Raw genomic sequence first — 14,791 nt, 5'->3', positions numbered from 1 at the left:
ATGTTCCTGTAGACTATCACATAGATTTAACTTAACAGAACATTTAATACAGCTGCCATAAGGCAAGAGGCAGGGTGCACCGATGCAGGGATAACACAGAGAGACAGACATCCATCAGCACTCATATTAATTTCTACGGACAATTTAGAATCCACAGTTAACCTAACCCCTCTGACTGCATGTCTCGAGATTGTGGGAGGAAGGCAGAGTACCCAATGAGAACCTACACGGACACGGGGAGAACATGCAAACTCCACAGAAAAAGGCCCTGGCCAGATGTTGGATTGAAAACCAAGAATTTCTTTGCTGTGAAGAAACAGTGCTATCCACGGTCCCACCTTGCTGCCCCTTTTCTATCTAAGATTTATACACAGTCACACATAGTGAGCTACTCAGGGTTCGATATCTTGCCTAGTATCTGGAATAGTAGCAGACTGGAGCAGCCAGAGATCAAACCAACAACCTTCCAATTAGTAGATGACCTGTTCTACCACCCTGTAAATATGATGGTTGATTTGAACCCAGGACCTTCTTATTGTGAGCCAGAAGAGCTAACCACTGCACCCATTTGTGATTCAAAGCACAGTAAAAAAGCTTTAAAACTCAGAAATTATTTGGGAATTTTCCTTTCCATTTCAAGTTATGAAATGTATCTACACAAAGGTCTGTTCACATGAAGTCAAAAGAACCACACATGTATAATTCTATGGTGTCGTGATTTCTGGCCTCCTCTGTCCTTGTGTATTTTCTGGAAGTGAAGGACGAATTAGGCCACAGTCACCAACTGACCTTTGCAGCCTGAAGACAGAGAGATGTCTGGACATAACACTACACATTTTCAGGGTGGGGTTTCACGAGACCAGTCAAGCTAAAGGCAAAAGGAAAGAAAGACAAAGGGTTAAGGAAGTTCGGTTTAGCTTCGAAATAAAGCTCTGTAAACAAGTGAATGGGACATGATGCGTGAGCATTCATCAAGACATTTACACATTGGGACGTTTTAAACATTTCATTATTTAAGATTTTGAATATTTTTGTTGTATGCTCACATAGTGTATAGTTCTACAAAATTATACATTTAATTCAGCTACCAGAAACCTTTAGTAAAAACTAAAGGTACATAACTTACAACTAAAGGTGTATATTTAATACTGAACAGTGTTTTATAGTGAAAGTCCTGACAGGAAATGACGTTAGTATCTCGGGCTCTCGCGCGCTCTCTCTCTCTAACTCTTTCCCGGCAGATCAGGAGACTTCGGCTCCGCTCGGAGAAACAGCACAGGACTTTATGGTGGAAAACCGTTTCATAGTTTTACCTTTTTCTAGGGACCGGCTGTATGATTAAGCTACAATCTTCAATGAGTAAGCATATCCCAGTAAGTAACCTGTTTTTCGTGGCTGCCATTTTGTTTCTCGGTTTCGTCTCCTAGGCTCCTCTGGTAAATCAGTACGTTACGGTGAACTGTTACCAGCTGGCCTTCACGTTGCTTCGATGAAATCACGGCCTGCTCGATAAAAACCCAGTTCAATATTTCCACAGTGCTATTGCCTAACGTTGCCTTTCTCATTTAACTGTAACGAAAATTCACAGAACATGGATTTGGCCATGTTATTTGAGTGCAATCTTAGAGCTGCATGATGATCGTCACGATTAGGAAGCGGCTGACGGATGCGCAGCTCGGGCTGGTCCCGGCTCTTCACTCGGAGTTTTTGCCGTCTAAAATCGACGCATATTTATTTGAAATAAACGAAACACGTAAATGACGTGTTGTTAGTGGTTTGCGAGACTGGCTACGTGCACGGTGTCTGGGTCGGGCGTCTTTTTGTCACCTCAGAGCACTGTGCAGTCTGTCACAGCTCCCGACGGCGCCTATAGGCCTCTAATGTTATATGATGGCGCCCGGTCTATCCTCACACAAAGGACACTTTACAGCCTTGTAATGCAATGCAGAGACATGTCTGCTATTTAAGCCACTTCTGCTTTGCTTCACGTCTCTCTTATATTTACAAATCACTGTCCTTTCAGTCAGGCAGTGGCTTTTAAGTGCTTGGTAATATTTCTAAGTAAATGCTGCTTTTCGGCCGGAAAATAGCAGATTAACAAAGCATGCTTGACCGGCTTAGATTTTACTATTTCGACAATAAGATGAAGAAAACCTTTCCAGTAAGCCAGCGCTCGGGTATCGAGCTTCTGTGAGGAGTAAAGGGCAGAAGCATTAGGGAGGAAATGGCAGAGAAAGCATTTGTGAGTCACATTTCTGACGATCATAACAGCGTGTATGTTAAAGCCCCGCTGAAGGCCCCACGGTGAGCTCAGCCTGCGCACACAGATACGACCTGGATGTCAGAAATGACACGTTATATATTTATTTCTGCTGTACAGCGGCAGCACTGCACTGTGATTTTATGTACTGGGAGGTACAGTCTGCTCTGCTGTGTTAATCATTGCGTTATCTGAAACACCACTTTCTCTGCATGGGAATCAAACCCCAGACACTCTAGTGTATTTAGTCTCCAAACAATGTTAATGTGGCTGTTGACATACTTGAGTGTGAAACTTGGCATAATTAAAAAAAAAAAAAAAAAAGAGTAGCTCAGAAAGGCTGCGGTTTAACTGCCTGTTTCAGGGTAGCTAATATAAAGAAAATTATACTGTGGGATTCGATTACTGTCATTACACCCTAAATCTGTGTTTCTAGCCAGACTCTGTGCTGTTGTCTGAAGGTAATTCTAAAATTCAAATGAGGAAATTTGTTTTATTCTTTTAAAAATGAATGGCTCATGACTTTACTGAAAATCCCTCACTTGTTTCACGGCTGCTTTGTCTATACTTTGGCCCTGTGCTTCCTCTATGATCTAATCCCTTTGTCTTTTACTCTGATGGAGTGGTATGTTTGACTAGGGGCTTATGGATATGTGTTTGGGATTAGAGTTGTCACAATATCAGATTTTCCATTTCATGATTATTGTGCTTAGGAAAAAAGAAAAGAGGCACAGTTTCCATATAGAATGTGAATAAAAACAGTTTCTCAGTAAAAGTTTCTTTTTGGCAAATGAATTGAACTACACTGAGAACAGTTGCCTGTGCTTTTTGTGTTCTTTAAAGGTGTTTAAAAAAAATAAAAAATAAAGCTTTTCTTCCCTCCTGCCCCCCTCTGTGTCCTGCAGCAGTTCTGTGGTGTTCTGGGTCACACATTTATGGAGTTTCTGAAGGGCAGTGGGGACTACTGCCAGGCTCAGCACGCTGCCTATGCAGATGAGTGAACAGCCAAACTCGCCATCGATCCGACGCACTTGAGCCACAGGAGGGACCCCGGAAAGTTGGCAGGACCGGGACTCCTCCCAGAACCAGCGATAACTCGGCCTGGATGGGGTAACTCCACCTGCTGCACACTGCCCTCGTCGGCTTCCGCCTGGCCAGAATCAAGGTGGAACCAACCTTGGTTTTTTTTTTCTTCCTTTTCTTTTGTTTTATTCCAAAGGAGAGGGTTTGAGTTACTTCTCCAATTGTCCGCCCTTCCCAGCTGCCAACTTCCCAAATTTGCCTGTTACTGTTCTTTTTGGCGGGATTATTTTTATTTTATTTTGACACTTAGCCTTGCCAACCTCGAAGAAGACTGGAGGATTTTTTTCTTTCGGAGTTCCTCAAAACTTGTTGGACATTTGTTTGACATTCCCTCCGAGTTTAACTGTTTACATTAGTGTTTACTCTGTGGAAGACATTTTAGTTTTGTTATACATTTTTTTCCCGCATTGTCACGATGGCTCGAATGAACAGACCAGCCCCTGTGGAGATTACCTACAAAAACATGCGGTTCCTCATTACCCACAATCCCACCAACGCCACCCTGAACAAGTTCATAGAGGTGAGCCAAATTGTGGTCAAGTGTTTACATATTACAGAGTGTATATTACTCTAAGCCCACATTGGAGAAGCATGTAACCGGTGATTACATGTTGAGAAATATTTTGGAAACGACCGCAGTTTAAAATCTTTCCTGGAAATGTTTCAGCCAATGAACGCAATGACTACAGAATCGTTTTAGATTACAGGAATTGACGTATGTAGGTGTATTACTGTCAGTGTGCTTTAGAGGGTTGGGCAATCGGACAAAATTGGTGACTAAAATCAATTGATTCCTTTAACAGTTGGCTTTTTTTCACAGACTTCAAGAAATTGCACATTACAAAAGAGCTACCAGACAGTACCTCTTTCCTTTAAAAGGGAAATACACACAAGAACAGATTAGCCGCTTATGTCAACCAAAGGCAGTGGGATGTCACTAAAATAGTCATGGGCGAAGCTATCTAGCTTAACTTATCAACTCTTTAGTCAAGCGAATGATCTAAAAACTGATGATATGAAGAATATCACTAACTGACATGAGCTAGTGTTTGCATACATCAGCAAATTCATTTTCACTTCTTTTTGTTGGAATTTTAACGTGTCGTCCAACCATAGTATCCTGAGGTAGCTTTAACAGTCTTGTTTGCCTCTTTCGCTCATAAATCCTGTGACATGTGATTACAGGAGTTGAAAAAATATGGAGTCACCACGGTTGTGAGAGTCTGTGAGGCCACCTATGATGCCACCCTGGTGGTGAAAGAGGGAATCCAGGTTCTGGTGAGTTCACACTTCTGACTTCATCATGACTCCTAATGTTTCAAACCAAAACAAATGTAGTTTTTTTTTTTTTTTTTTTTTTCATTGCTCTGGGTTTTCCCCCCCAGTATACCAGGCTATTGTTTTTGTTTTTTTTTATTATTCTGGTTTTTATTGTGTAACAGATTTAGGTTTGGGGGGGGGGGGTTCCCTCCAAGCGAAGGTTCAGATTGTGCAGGAAGACAAGCTCCACGGGTGTCCTTGCTGCTGCAACAACATTTTTCTTTCCCCGCAGCTCAGCCTTCTCACTTCTTTTGTTTTGGTTTCCAAGGAACGGAGGCCACTGACATCATTTCCTTTTTTCTTCTCTCTTCTTTCTGCAGGATTGGCCATTCGACGATGGAGCTCCTCCCTCCAATCAGATCGTGGATGATTGGCTGAACCTGCTGAAGCTGAAGTTCAGGGAGGAGCCCGGCTGCTGCATTGCTGTGCACTGTGTAGCAGGGCTGGGGAGGTAAGCAGTCACTGACACAAAGATTCAAGTTGTTATATTTTACGTATGATAGTGAAATGTGGCTCTTGCTTCTGTTTGTATTCTGATACAGAAGCAGTCGGTGCTAAAACAGTTATTTGATGATCCCTGTTTTCATATTGTTTTTATATTGTACATAAGCTTTTATTTTAGGGGATTTTCTCTAACAAAACTGTTTGAATCCATTAAATAACGTTTCCCCCATTATCTGACTTTTAAATGATTAATCCACCAATCCAAAGGATAACTGCAGAACTACAACCTGAGCTATCATAGTGAAAACTATCATATAGGAATAACATCCTTGTTATCAGTTGTGGTTTGAAAAACAAACCAAGAAGATCTTAAGCAAAGACGCAGTCATTTGCATTTTCTTTGATCCTGCTGTACGTGACTCACAGTATCACCCACATTTTGTCCCAAGTGTGTGCTTCCTTAGTACAGACAACCTGCCAGGTCCTGTCTCTGTCCTGTTTGCTTTAATCTGATCTATGAGGAAGCAATGTTTGTTTGTTTTGTTTTTGTAATTGGAGCAAAACACTATTTTGCATGTTAGTTTTAACTAACATTCCTGGTACTGTCTGTTCCCTTTCTTTTTCACAGAGCTCCTGTTCTGGTGGCACTCGCTTTGATTGAATGTGGGATGAAGTATGAAGATGCTGTCCAGTTCATTCGACAGTAAGTAAAAATCATTTGGCAGGAAATGATTAAAGAAGCTTTTTTTTTTTTTTTTTTTTTTTTTTTTTTGATGAGTTGAGGTTTTTTATTATAAAACCATTAAAATATCTGATAGTTAATTACATTTGTAAGGCTCTCTGGTAGACAGACTTTGGCATTAACTTTGAGAAAATCCTTGATTTTTGTCTTGCAGTAACCTGATACTTTGATACGTAAAGCAGGGAGGCCTGAGTCATATCTATAAATAGCAGAGATGTCAGAGAGTGAGATAAAGGATGATTCAGTAGGTGTGCTTTAAAGTATGTGTCATCCCTTGAAATATTTATAGAGCACTTGGCAGTCAGCTTTTTTTTCCAAAGACTAATCAATAAAATGAGGGCAAGCTCAGCAATTTGAGGCTGTCATAGAAAGTGGTGTTATATTATTGATTAAATATTATTAATACGGATAAAATCCATTTTTTTCTTTTTAAATTAACAGTTAATAATAGGACTTGAATTTTTTAAAGTTTCTTTTAAAATCCTCAACAAGCCAAAGAATCGTTATCATGCTGAATGTAAAAATCATACATATTGCCATGAATCTTCATATAGAACAGAGTTAGTTGACTATTTCTGTAAATGTAATAGTACAGGGCAACCACTTTGCTCTTTTCCAACCCAGCATTTATATTCTTGCACTCTATCACAGTACCTTGTTATTCAGAGTACTGGTCCTTAATACAGCATTTTAATTCCTTTCCGTTTCCCTTTAACCAATCATCTGATTGGTTGCCCCTCACACCCAGAAGGTTAGAACAGTTAGTGGGTGGAGCTTCTTTTCTTACAGTCACAGATCTGTGGCTGAGCTTTCCTCTCTAACATCAGACAAAGCCATCATAGAAAAGCCTGTAAGTAGGGTTCACAAAAGCTGAGCGTTTGACTCACAGGGGCTAGACTGCTTATATGCACACTGACATGAATTATTTAAACTTTGGGCATGTTTAATATATTACAATATCCATGGTAGCAATATATATTATGGATTTACAAAAAAATCGGCAGTCATGAGCTAATTAATTTCTACACTTGCTTTCAGGAAGCGCAGAGGAGCATTCAACAGCAAGCAGCTGATCTACCTGGAGAAATATCGTCCAAAGATGCGCCTGCGTTTCAAAGATTCTAACGGCCATCGCAATAACTGCTGCATCCAATAGAGCCAAACATTGAGCCACACCAACCTCTCCCCAACCTACCCTCCAACACAGAAGAGTTTCATTAAACCTTGCTAGCTTATAACCTGGCAGGCTTCCTTTTTTTTTTTTTTCTTCTTTTTTTTTTCTTTTTCTTCATTGTGTTGTATTTTAATTTGGAAAACCATGCTTGGTAAATGAAATTCCCCCTCCCTTTCTAGTTTCAAAATTAAATGTCAAAAAAAATGAAAAACAAGAGTTGTGTGAACAGAGTTTTTTCTTCATGTGCCCAGAAAAAAAAATAGGAAGAGTCGTGTATCATTGTAAGATGTTGGATTAACTGTTTTCTGAAAATGCATCCCAAAGATTTTGATTGGCCCGTGCATTCACATTGCCTGAAAATGTGTTAAAAAAAAAAAAAGAAAAGAAAATAGGTTAAAGAAATGTTTTCTTGATGTGAACAATTATGTGTACCCTGTTCAATTTTAGGATTCAGTTTCAAGACTGACTAGAAAGAGGTATGCCTTTCTTCAAATCAGATGGATCATCCATAAATGCCTTACAATCGGAAGTGGAACAAAGGCAATCGAGCAGGAGTCGGCTCCTGTTGGCATTTGGAAAAGGTGTTTCATTTTTCTACTTGGAACAAAAAAAACCCTAAACTGTTGCCTTTGTCTTGTGCAGGAAGTCTTACACACACTTATGCCCTTTCAGTAACTATTTTTTATTATAAATGCTTAACTGTTGCAATATTTGTCAATTGAAAGTCTAGGAACTTTTTAGTCTTTATCAGACCTTCTGTTTACTTATTAACTGCCATGTTAAAATAAAAATGTGATCTTTTTCATTTTTCCTTTTTTGGTTTATTTTTGTTTAGTTTTGTTTGTGTGTGTGTGTGTGCGCTTCAAACTGGACTTCCAACATCTGCAATATTTTGTATGCCTTTTTATTTGATGTCCATAACTTAAGACTTGGATACTTGATGATTTTATGTATTTGAAAATGTGTACTATTATTATTAGGTTGGCTATTTATACTATCAATGGATGTGTGATTTAGTACAGTGAGCAAAAAAGTTTTACCTGTTCACCAACTTGTGAGAGTACATTAAATGATACACTGAAAAAAGATGTTGGTCTTTTCTCCCCATTTTCTCAAGAGAAGAAAAATGCAGGAGGGGTTTGAGCAAAATAGGACTGATAAATACTTCTTAATAAAAAAAAATGTTGCAGATGTAGCGCTAAAAGACTTTCTTGAAAAATGATAATGGATTGGATTTATATAGCGCTTTTCAAGGCACCCAAAGCGCTTTACAATTCCACTATTCATTCACTCGCATTCACACACTGGTAGATTTAGCTGTTTGGTTGAATAGCGGCTTTTTCTCAAACCTTTCATCGTAAAATACCTGTATTTTTAGCATTTACATCACCAATAGTCCAGTAAACCAGTTTACATTTTAATCATTGCAAAGACTAAAATGTAGCTAATTTGTGGCCCAATATGAGTTGACAGTTACATTTGTTTCAGTTTCTATAGTCTTTGAAATAAAACATTCAGTCCCATGATTAATTCAATGCCCTGCTAGGGCCGTAACACTGGGTGACTGGCTCCAAGATGAGTCCTGTTGGTTCAAACTTCTTCCATTTACTGTCGATGGAGGCCATCGTGCTCATTTGGACCTTCAGTGCTTCAGGAATTTTTCGGTATCCTTCCCAATATCTGAACCACAATGCAATCCTGTCTCTCAGATTTACAGACAATGCTTTGGACTTTATGTCTTGGTTTAGGCTCTGACATGCACTGCCAACAATGGGACCGTATTTGTCAAATCAGACCTCATATCCAATCAACTGAATTTACCACAGGTGGATTCCAGTCAAGTTGTAGAAATATCTGCCAAAGATCCGTGGAAACTATTTACACTGGCCACTTTGTTAATTATACCTTACTATTACCAGGTTAGACCTTACCTGCCCTAATTCTGACACAGGTCAAACAAGATGCTAAAAACATTCAGTGGAAACTTTGATTCATATTGGTGTGATGAACATCTTTATATTATAGAGTCTTCAAAATAGCCACCTTTTGCTTTGATTACTGCTTTGCACACTCTTGGCATTCTCTCGATGAGCTTCATGAGGTCATCACCTGAAATGGTTTTCCAACAGTCTTGAAGGAGTTCCCAGAGATGCTGAGCATTTGTTGGCCCTTTTGCCTTCACTCTGCGTCCATTTCTTCCAAAATCATCTGGATTGGGTTTAGGTCAGGTGACTGTGGAGACCAGGGGCCCGTTCTTCGTACCTCGCTAAGTAGGTTAGCCGGATTAGATTGTTGACGATTTCGCGTGATCCTGGATCAGTCGGTTCCCCGAAGCTCATCCGGGACTTGCTGTCATAGCAACAGAGCCGTAAGCGTAAACCTGCTCGGGAGCAGGTTTACTTTATGTAAACAGGATTAGATCGCGGCCACTCAGGTATTTCCGCTTCATGTATACGAAAGCAACAGCGATATTTTACCACTGTTGTACCATAAATAAATAACATCAATGTAACTAAAGATAATGCAGCACTTGATCCTTTTATTGATGTCACACAGATACATACAGGTCATTTCCTAAAAAAGGGAAATGTACTATTAACATTCTATTACATGTATGTGATTATTACAGATGTAATTCAGATTTCAGAGTAGTAATTGCAATTTACTTCGTGTAATCAAGATGGGAGACCACGGCTATAAAAGCGAACGTGGATTTTGGAAGCCTGTTGCAGCCATGTCCTGTCCGTATACGCGAGCCACCCATTGCGGAAGGTGCAAGATTGATAAGGAGAGTCCTCAGAATTCAGCGTATATTGCGGGACAGACAGGATCCTTTAGCTCAGCGCGACAGTGTGCTCATAGAGAGATATCGATTTTCCCGTGAGGGTATTATTCACTTAACCAACTTGTTGACGAGGGGGTGCAGGACCACCACCTGTCTTTTTTTGCGCTGCCCCTTTTCTTGGTTGCTGTTATAAACAAACAAACAGAGTATTCCAGGGTCTCTTTCCAAGAGACGAAAAGCAATATAAGTGATCAATATTACCATTCTGTAGAATATTCTTATATTTCCCTTTTACTTGTTCCCATGTTCTAGTGGGTCCTGTTGTGGCGCTAATGTGAAAGGGGATATAATATAACATAATGTAATATAATATAATGTAATATAATATTGGATAATATAGTGTGATATGATAAATCTACCCTACCACCTACTGGTGTTGGCCAGAGGGGCCGATGGCGCGATATGGCAGCCTGGCTTCTGTCCCAGGGCAGCTGTGACAGCTACCAGTGTGTGAATGTGAGAGTGACTGAATAGTGGCATTGTAAAACGCTTTGGGTGCCTTGAAGAGCGCTATATAGATCCACTCCATTATTATTGTTATTATTAAATTACTTACGAGTTTAATTTGTCAGCAACTTTCTGCCAGCCCTCTCTCCTTGCTTTTGCAGCCTTTGCAGTGTTCCCTTGCGTTTTAATTAGACTCTGAAACTCCTAAAATCCCTCACTCAAGAGTTCTTGCTCTGCTGCCGAAAAATACCGAGCGCGCTCCTTCGACATTTTCGCCGACCAATCAAAGGGTTGCCGATCAATGTTTCTACTATCGATGCGTAGCCCCTGTTGGGCCACCCAGTGATCGCGCATTACTTCATCCAGCTGTAGTAATCGTCAACAGCAGGTGTGTTCGGGGAACCGGATTAGCGAGCTCACGGTTAGCGCGATGATTTGATCTTGGATGTGTCATTTGATCTTGGATGTAGTAAGCGACGTACGAAGAACGGGCCCCAGGCCATCTGACGCAGCACACCATCACTCTCCTTCTCCCTCCCTTACACAGCCTGGCGGTGTGTTTGGGGTCATTGTCCTGATGAAAAATAAATGATGGTCAAACTAAACACAAACAGGATTGGATGGGATGTCGCTGCAGGATGTTGTGGTAGCCATGCTGGGCCCTGTGCTTCGTACGTCGCTTACTACATCCAAGATCAAATGAAACATCCAAGACCAAACCATCGCGCTAACCGTGAGCGCGCTAATCCGGTTCCCCGAACACACCTGCTGTTGACGATTAGTACAGCTGGACGCAGTAATGTGACATCACTGGGTGTCGTAAAAGGGGCTACGCATCGATAGTAGAAACATTGATCGGCAACCCTCTGATTGGTCGGCGAAAATGTCGACGGAGCGCGCTCGGCTCGGTATTTTTCGGCAGCAGAGCTAGAACTCTTGAGTGAGGGATTTCAGGAGTTTCAGAGTTTAATCAGAACGCAAGGGAACACTGCAAAGGCTGCAAAAGCAAGGAGCGAGGGCTGGCAGGAAGTTGCTGACAAATTAAACTCGTAAGTAATTTAATAATAACAATAATAATGGAGTGGATTGATATAGCGCTTTTCAAGGCACCCAAAGCGCTGTACAATGCCACTATTCAGTCACTCTCACATTCACACACTGGTGGAGGCAGCTACAGTTGTAGCCACAGCTGCCCTGGGGCAGACTGACAGAAGCCAGGCTGCCATATCGCGCCATCGGCCCCTCTGGCCAACACCAGTAGGCGGTAGGGTAGATTTATTATATTACACTATATTATCCAATATTATATTACATTATATTATAATATGTTATATTTTATCCTCTGTCACATTAGAGCCACGACAGGACCCACTAGAACATGGGAACAGGTAAAAGTGAAATATAAGAATATTCTACAGAATGGTAATATTTATCACTTATATTGCTTTTAGTCTCTTGGAAAGAGACCCTGGAATAATCTGTTTGTTTATAACAGCAACCAAGAAAAGGGCAGAGCAACAAAAGACAGGTGGTGGTCCTGCACCCCCTCGTCAACAAGTTGGTTAAGTAAATAATACCCTCACGGGAAAATCGATATCTCTCTATGAGCACACTGTCGCGCTGAGCTAAAGGATCCTGTCTGTCCCGCAATATACGCTGAATTCTGAGGACTCTCCTTATCAATCTTGCACCTTCCGCAATGGGTGGCTCGCGTATACGGACAGGACATGGCTGCGACAGACTTCCCAAATCCACCTTCGCTTTTATAGCCGTGGTCTCTCATCTTGATTACACGAAGTAATTTACAATTACTACTCTGAAATATGAATTAAATCTGTAATAATCACATACATGTAATAGAATGTTAATAGTACATTTCCCTTTTTTAGGAAATGACCTGTGTGAAATCAATAAATGGATCAGGTGCTGCATTGTCTTTAGTTACATTGATGTTATTTATTTATGGTGAAACAGTGGTGGAATATCGCTGTTGCTTTCGTATGAATGACGCGGGCATACCTGCGTGGCCGCGATCTAATCCTGTTTACATAAAGTAAACCTGCTCCCCAGCAGGTTTACGCTTACGGCTCTGTTGCTATGACAGCAAGTCCCGGATGGGCTTCGGGGAACCGAACGATCCAGGATCACGCGAAATCGTCAACAATCTAATCCAGCTAACTTACTTAGCGAGGTACGAAGAACAGGCCCCAGGTTCATTGTGCCTTCAGTTTGAATAAATCCCCAACAGTGTCACCATCACACCTCCTCAGCCATGCTTCACAGTGAGAACCATGCATGTAGAGACCATCCATTCACCTTTTCTGCATCGCACAAAGACATGGCAGGTCGACCAAAGATCTCAAATTGGACTCATCAGACCAAAGCACAAATTTCCACTGGTCTAATGTCCACTCCTTGTGTTTTTTGTCCCAAACAAATCTCTTCTGCTTGTTGTTTTTCCTCCGTGGTGGTTTCTTAGCAGCTGTTTGACCATAAAGGCCTAATTCACACAGTCTGCTCTGTACAGTTGATGTAGAGATGTGTCTGCTACTGGAACTCTGTGTGGCATTTATCTGGGCTCTGATCTGAGGGGATGTTAACTTGCAATTTCTGAGGCTGGTGACTTGGATGAATTTATCCTCAGTAGCTTGTGAGCCAGCTTTGACAGAGCGCTTGATGGTTTTTGCAACTGCACATTCAAAGTTTTAGCAGTTTTACCTACTGACTAACATTCAGTTCTTATAGTAATGATGGACTGTTGTTTCTCTTTAATTAGCTGATTTGTTCTTGCCATAATATGAATTTTAAGAGTGGGGTCCCAACCCCACTAAGAAGGCAAGAAACTCAACAAATGAACCCTGACAAGGGTTTGCAGCGCTATCAACAAAGCGAAGGGTGGCTACTTTCAGGAATCTAAAATATAGGACATATTTAGAGTTATTTATCATTTTGCCTTTGCTACATAAATCCAGATATATATTACATTTATATCTGGATTTATGTGCCATATATTCAATGTCTTCAGTTTGTATCTACAGTGTAGAAAGTAGTAAAAATAAAGAAAAAACACAAAATGAGAAGGTGTGTCCAAACTTTTGACTGATAGTATAGATCATTACAGCCTGAAATATTAATGCATGGTTGGATGAATCCATGTCTTCATATTGTATATGTTAAATTCTGTGACCCATCTGAATGTCACAGTAAAATTCTGCACTCATCAGACCAGGCAACATGATTCTGATCTTTTATTATTCAGTTTGGGGGAGTCTACATGAATTTAAGCCTCAGTTTCCTGTTCTTGGCTGACAAGCGTGGCACTCAACGTGATCTTCTGTTGCTGGAGCCCATCTGCTTCAATATTTACAAAAACTTAGCTGTAACATTCGAGTTAGTTTCTTACTATTAGTTCAATGCTATCGGGCCCAATCTCCCCTGACCTCTGACACCAACAAGGCATTTCTATTCATGGAACTGCTGATTACTGGATATTTTCCTTTTTAGACAATTGTCTGAATGCTTGTGTGGGAAAATCCCAGGAGATCAGCAGTTTCTGAATTAATTAGGCCAGCCTGTCTGGCACCAACAACCATTACACATGAAAGTCACTCGAATCACCCGTTTTCTTCATGCGTCATTTGAACGTCAGCAGGTTGTCTACATTCCTAAATGCAATGAGTTGCTGCCATTTAAGTGGCTGATTAGATATTTTTGTCAAAGATTTGAAAATGAGCCTGTAACGGTCCGCTACAACCTCTGGTGTACGTTTTGGAATAACTTTGAGAAAGAGTATTCAAAAAGGGGGAGGACACAGTGAATTTCAAGTATACAGAGATGGGCAGTAACGTGTAATCTGATTACTTTTTTCAAGTAACGAGTAAAGTAGGGGATTACTATTGCAAAACAGTAATTAGATTGCAGTTGCTTTCCCATAAGCATGTTACTAAACCGTGATTTTGTTTGTGAGAGTGTCTCATGACAGTGCCGTACGAGTGTGTGACATCCGTGGCAACAGACGTGTGTAGATCAATGGATAATATGGAGTGCGGGAGAGAGTCCATCTCTCCCGCACTCATTTAAAGTTTGGAAGTACTGACATTACTTTGAGTTTGATTCCGTAAAAAGTGACACAAACATTAGCGTCCGCTGTTCACTCAGTGTGGGAAGAAAACTTCTTTCTACAGCAAAAAAATTAAACTTCAAATCTGAGCAAGCACCGAGCAAGCTGCCATGAGAATGTAAAATTCTAAAAGAAACCCCCAAATCCTCTCACTGACATGACCTCTGCAGCACCGGGCAAACCTCCACCTCCTGCCCCACCCCTGCTAAACAGGTGACAATAGCTTTAAGAGCGACAGGACTTAGTGCCACTGAGTCTTTGATTTAATTTATTTATTTTGCTCCGTTTTACTTGCATCTATTTGAAAGAGTGTAAACACAGAACATTATTTTATTCTGTATGCTGGAATATGCAGA

At 40.7% G+C, this 14,791-nt stretch overlaps 1 protein-coding gene and 1 long non-coding RNA gene across 2 annotated transcripts; both read left to right on the top strand.

The window, feature by feature from the left end:
- Positions 1–1,202: 1,202 nt before the first annotated feature.
- On the top strand, positions 1,203–3,860 carry LOC146706862 (uncharacterized). The gene is made up of 2 exons (XR_014920711.1): positions 1,203–1,373; positions 3,166–3,860. It is a non-coding gene; the product is annotated as an uncharacterized LOC146706862 (long non-coding RNA).
- Positions 3,759–8,111, top strand: ptp4a1 (protein tyrosine phosphatase 4A1). Its single transcript, XM_085458143.1, has 5 exons — positions 3,759–3,863; positions 4,529–4,621; positions 4,984–5,114; positions 5,736–5,810; positions 6,888–8,111. Exons 1-5 carry the CDS (start codon positions 3,759–3,761, stop codon positions 7,003–7,005), a joined length of 522 nt encoding a protein of 173 aa, XP_085314269.1. The 3' UTR covers positions 7,006–8,111.
- Positions 8,112–14,791: the final 6,680 nt, after the last annotated feature.

Source organism: Copadichromis virginalis, linkage group LG6 (assembly GCF_057382275.1).
Source record: "Copadichromis virginalis isolate Kocher_CV1m ecotype Utaka linkage group LG6, C_Virginalis_male_GT1.1, whole genome shotgun sequence".
NCBI classification, from domain to species: Eukaryota; Metazoa; Chordata; class Actinopteri; order Cichliformes; family Cichlidae; genus Copadichromis; species Copadichromis virginalis.
The sequence above is the reverse complement of the archived record's forward strand: the minus strand, read 5'-3'. Positions and strand labels throughout refer to the sequence as shown.